Raw genomic sequence first — 6,042 nt, 5'->3', positions numbered from 1 at the left:
CGTTACGTGAAGTCATGCTTCACTTAGCCCCTTTTTTCTTTAATGTTTTAACCTTGGCATTGGGCCTTTCCTTTTCCTTTTGTTTGTGGCGTAGACTCCTCGATGGGTTTGGCTTGTGGCATGGTCCCCTCGTTGGAAGAATCAGTATCTTCATCGACTGGGTGGCGTGGTTCAGTTTGGAAATTTGGTTGGGAAACAAATTGGATTTTGGGAACTGTCTCAAAAGGATTAAATGTGTGATCGGGTTCGGGTTAGGTTTGGAATTTAGTTTGTGGTTGGTTTGGAAAATGTTTTGGTGTTGGCAATTTTGTTGTGAAATTTGTACAATTTGTTAAGGATATTAATACAAATTTGGAGTCATGGCCGCAAAATGGTAATTTGCAGGTGAATAAAGAGGTTGATCGTATAAAGGGTCTATAACACATCGGTGATGACCGTGATGTAAGGTTTGGTGAAGGTGTGTTGTTGGGTTTAAAAAAATTTCTTGTTTCTTCTTGGGGTTATGGTTTGGTTTGAAGAAGACATGTTGTTTGTTTGGAAGAAATTGTGTATGGTAAAATATTGAGGATAAGTGTGTATTATAGTGGTCGAAATTTCATTTGAAAATTTGAATTTAAAAAAACAACTAGTTTTTATTTATAAAAAAATGAGTTAAAATGTATGAAAATATATTGGTCAAAAGGTCTAAGTCTTGGTCAAATTTGGTCAACAGGTCCCCCACCATCATTTTTCCATCTTTTTCCACACTAACTCATTTACATATAGTGTTTGATGAGCCCTTCGGTACGTGTTAAATGACGATGTTTGGCGTCCATAGCACGCTTGTATTCACTCCGTCTAGTCTTAGCGGTGGCGGTGATTAGTGGGTTTTTTAGTTTTCTTTTGAATGAATATAGTTTAAAAAAAAAGTTATTTTATATCGTTAAAGGACCAAACAATTAAGATTTTGAAAGCAAAGGACCATTCACACAAGGAAAAAAAGTTAGGGAATGATGTAGTGACTTTTTATAAACTAAAGGGACGTTTATATAATTTTGTCTATTATTATTACTCATGGTGTTTCCTTTTTGTCAGCTTTAAACTTAAAGTAATGGAATCTCTCGAAAAAGAGATTCTTACATTTTATTGATTTTATCATCATTAAAGGGATTTACGGGGCATTTTGTTAATAGTCACTAACTTCTTTAATTAGATACTGTAAAGTTAATTATATAAACTTTTACGTCTCTCAAGCTTGAGGTTCTAAGTAATTCAATACTTATTGGTTGTATGTTTTGTATCATTGTATGTCGTAGGGTGAAGTGTATGACAGTCAAAGTAAAAGATGCTTCTTGTTCGTTGAGAAATTTAAAGGCTACATGAGTCATTCACGTATATTTCAAGGATACTGATATTATCTCTTATGCTTACCACTACCATAAATATAATGAAACTGTTATTTTATTGTGACTTCATCACCATACAAACACCACGTTAGCTAGATATATCCACCACTACACATTGTTTTTTCAATCTAAAAATGGAGATGGTAAAAGGCAAAAGTCAACAAAGGTTTCTCATTGGATGTGGTCAATTGTGGTCGGGAACAGAATGGAGAACGAATTATCAATTGGCACGAACAAGCATATAGGGTGGTGTACACGCTCGTGGCGCATGCATGTCCATCGGGCTACCACAAACTTTTCGTGATATGTATACAAGAGGGTGTTATAACTTGTGAGATACAATTCGACTATATAGAAACTCAAGTCTCATTTATTGGAATAATAATAAAAAAATATGTGAAAAGCTTGCTAAAGTCTCTTTTTGGATTCCATATTATCTAGAGTTTACATGCTTTCTATCACATCCCATGATGAACATCAAGTAAACATCAAGACAAATTATATTTTATAATAGCTTGTATAAAGAATATAAGTATTTGACAATGCCAGTTTTAACTTTTTAATCAAACCAAATGTAGTCTCACATGAATGGACATATTATCTTTCTCATGAACATAGTACGCCTTCTATTTAATGTTAATCTCTAATAGTCTAATGTACTTTTAGTCGTTATGTTTTTTTCACATATGTAACACATATATTTGAAATTTTTAGTACCTTATTTAGTTTAATAAAGTTATTTAACTATTGATTAAACATCAAAAATGTCATTTGATAAAAAGAGAACACATGGAACTGATGGATCAAATCAAAGTTACAGACATAAAAAAAATTGTAATTATTTTTCAATAAACACCTAACACAAAATGGCTGTTTAAACTATAAAATTATAATCAAATTTCATGATATATATAAAGATTTTCTGAATCCACTACGAAATGAGAATCTCAAATCATAAGACCCTTGTGGTATTACAACCATCAATGGTGATCACATGTGTTATTCCATTTCCACCATGCCTATGAAGTGATTATACAAATTTGTATCAACATACTTTGACCATAAACCAATGACAATCTCACACATCAAATTTCACATATATTATTCTTTCTCAAAGTCTTATACTAATTAAGATATATATAATCATCACAAACACATACACTCACTCTTGAACATGACATATACCCCATTATAACTTGTTCTACAATACATTCCATACTTCTTTGTCACATACCAACAAAAGAAAATGTAAAGAAGAATTGACCCTTAGTGGTGGATTACCTTTTTACCCTTTTTATGCTTGAATCTTTTAAGTACATTTTGGCCCTTTCTACTCTTCAAGGGTAAAACCGGGATGCTTTGTTCATGCTTGAAGAAGTTATCTGGATCAAACTCAGTCTTGATCTTCACCAACCTATTGAAGTTGTCTTTGAAGTACTTCGTTCCCCAATAACTTGCCTTCACAAAACTGGTGTCATCACCATTTTTATCATTCATTCCGAGATCAAAATCTCTGTAGTTCACATAAGCTTGTCTTGGAAACATCGTAACATACTGAGCCATGTAATTGTAAAGCTTTCTGATCCAATCGACATGCTTGTTCATCACTTCTTTTTCAGGGTTCATCCAGGTGCTCAAATACTGAATCTTGAAAATTACATTTCTATGAGGAAATGGGATTGATGATTCTGATATCCTGCCCATCATTCCTCCATAGGGGTTCCATATCATCAATGGGCTATCTTCTTGCAAGAATCTTTCCCAGATGCCTTCTAATCCTGCTTCTGGAATTGGGTCTTTCACAAAATCTGATTTTGCTTTGAAATAGTTCAAGAAAGCTGGTTTCCCGGCGAGTAGGACGCTGGTCGGAACAGTTCTTGGGTAGCCGGCGATGAACAACACAGATTCCAACCAACTCATTTGAAAGCAATCTTCTTTCTTCAGACCCAATTCAGGGAAACTTTCTTTCATGATTCCTTGAAGTCTTCCTACGTCTCCAAGAAAGAGTGCATTGTAAGTCGTGCTTACAGTTCTTTGAGTCGTATTTGGTATGTTTCCGGTCGAAATTATCACCCTAATGAAAAGATCATCGTCAAGTTTGTCGGCAACTTGTTGCCACTTGTAAAGAATCTTTGTGGCACCTTGTTCTAAAGTCCTCCCAACATTAAAAACCGTCACAGTTTCAGGAACAGTCACAAGTTTCAGTTTCCAAGAAAGTATAATCCCGAAACTACCCCCACCACCTCCACGTAAAGCCCAGAAAACATCCTCTCCCATGGCTTTCCGATCAAGTATGTTACCATTTGCATCAATGATCTTCGCATCAAGCGCATTATCTGCCCCAAGCCCATACTTCCTCATCATGGAACCATACGCGCCACCCACAATATGCCCACCAACCCCTAGGCTCGTGCATAGCCCAGATGGAACTCCATGAACCTTGCTTTTCTCTGCAACTCGATAATAAAGCTCACCAACAGTCGCACCAGCCTCAACCCAAACCGAACCATCCTCTATATCAACATCAATGCCACGTAGTTTAGCCAAGTCGAGAACAACATATGGAGGGTCCATAACGGATGTATAAGAGCTCCCTTCGTAATCATGTCCTCCACTTCGAACACGAAGTTGAATCCCAAGCTTTTTAGCACAAATAACCGCGGTTTGGATGTGGTTTTCGTGTAACGGGGTCAAAATGACCTCGGGTTTTGCTGCATATGATGCGATGCAACGGAGATTTTGTGCGGTTGAGTTCAAAAGGGGTGTGAAGGAAGTGTTTTTTGGGGTGAAAAAGATGTTGGGTAGTTGTGTTAAAGAGTTTGTATTGGTAGAAAGACATTGATGGAAGGTGTCTTGAATTGGGTTTGAAGAACAAAAGGGGGAAAGTGATATAAGCAAGGGTATTACTATAAGCATAAGAAATCTTGAAATATAGGCCATTTTTAAAGATTGAGTTATTGTATGGTTTGTGAAGTTTTGAGATAGAGAGGGGTCATATTTATATGGTAATGGAGTTGATCATTGATGACCATATCTTGAGCTATTGCAAATGTCATAATCTAATTTTGGGACATTTATGGGGTTGGAATTTAATTTTGTTTTTATGAGAATTTATTGGTGGGATCGTAAAATCCATGACTTTTAGTTGAAACATTCCAAAGTTTTGTGGTCATATTTGACTGCCCCAAAAGTTTAATCTTTTCCTAGAAATCCCCCAACTCCTAAATTTTGGCTAAAGATTTGGTGAGATTTTTATATTGTTCTATGTCTTCTTCCGGTTATGGCTAGGCATTCGAAAAATATTACTTTTAATTAATACGTACTCAGTATGTTAATATGTTTATAAAACCGATACTATTACAATAATAATTTAAATTATGAATTAAACTATTTTTAGGAGGTTTGATTTGTCAAAAATATATTTCCAACCACTTTCGCCTTTTATAGTATCAGTTTATTTAAAAATTTATTAGATAACATATTTCGCAAATGCTCTCATTTTTAATCAAAGGATATAATGAAGTGTAAAAAGTGTTCTCATTTTTACTTAAACGAAATTGTAAAAGGAAATGTAAACACGAATTCTAAAAATATTCCTTCAATTTCCTTGCTTTACACATCTTAATTTAAAAGCACTTGAAAGTTACTCCTATGGAAAATGCTCTCATTTAAAGTAAAGAAAATATCATTTTCCAAAAATGCAATGTATATTATTTCTGTTGGCTCTTATAACTACAATATGAAAATGAAATTATCTATATTATATTTTAAAATATACAATGCTAATTCAAGGTGTAAAATACTCAAGGTGTACCTAAACTCGGGTAGTGTCGGCAGTTGTTCCTATATAATTAATAATAGTGAAATATAAGCTTAGGTACTCAAACTCACTATAATATATCGTTTTGTATCATATATGCATTGTAATCGTCCAATATTCTTAAAATTCACTTCCTAACTTGATTTACTTCCAACAGTTTTAGAAATTTCATCATTATTTTCCTATTACATAATTTTCATTTGCAAGTATTATATATATATATATATATATATATATATATATATATATATATATATATACTGATAGGTTTTCGGAAGAAATATGTGATGTAAAATGAAAATAATAGTGAAATTTCAAAAATCTTGAAATTAAATCAAATTAGGGTTTGAAGTTTAAGCACATTGTAATGCATAAATGATAAAAAAAATGATGTAGTATGGTGAGTTTGGGTATCTAAGTTTATATATCTTCTAGGGTATATCCACTTTTCCCTTAATAATAACTGTTATATATCTCTAAATATTATTAAAAGAGTAACCTTATGACATCATCTTAAACAATCAAGACACTTGATTATATTTCAATCATAGATTTTCACCCTTAGATCACTTTGTGACATCACCCATCAAAGTTTTGGTAAAAACACTTTTTTCCATCAATCGTTACAATGTCTAACGGTAACTTACGATGTTAACTTTAATACCTATCGAATTTTCATAATATAGATTATATCAAATCTCATAAAATCAGCATGTTAATTATAGAATCTTTATTCACGTTTTGTAATATTTAATTGCTATTCATTCTAATTGATTGTAATTGATCTTATACATAGTAAACTGCTTTTCATAAGTCAAATGATATCTCTGCAAAAAA

General features: G+C 33.2%; 1 protein-coding gene across 1 annotated transcript; it reads right to left on the bottom strand.

The window, feature by feature from the left end:
• Nucleotides 1–2,463: 2,463 nt before the first annotated feature.
• LOC145117415 (monolignol oxidoreductase AtBBE-like 15) lies at nt 2,464–4,369 on the bottom strand. Its single transcript, XM_079053710.1, has one exon. The coding sequence runs from the start codon at nt 4,323–4,325 to the stop codon at nt 2,652–2,654; it is 1,674 nt and encodes a 557-aa protein (XP_078909836.1). The 5' UTR covers nt 4,326–4,369; the 3' UTR covers nt 2,464–2,651.
• Nucleotides 4,370–6,042: the final 1,673 nt, after the last annotated feature.

The sequence above is a fragment of the Lactuca virosa genome, chromosome 5, assembly GCF_052849685.1.
Source record: "Lactuca virosa cultivar CGN04683 chromosome 5, Lactuca_virosa_CGN04683_v6, whole genome shotgun sequence".
Taxonomy (NCBI): Eukaryota; Viridiplantae; Streptophyta; class Magnoliopsida; order Asterales; family Asteraceae; genus Lactuca; species Lactuca virosa.
Note: the sequence above shows the minus strand (reverse complement) of the source record. Positions and strands in the feature narration are given on the sequence as shown.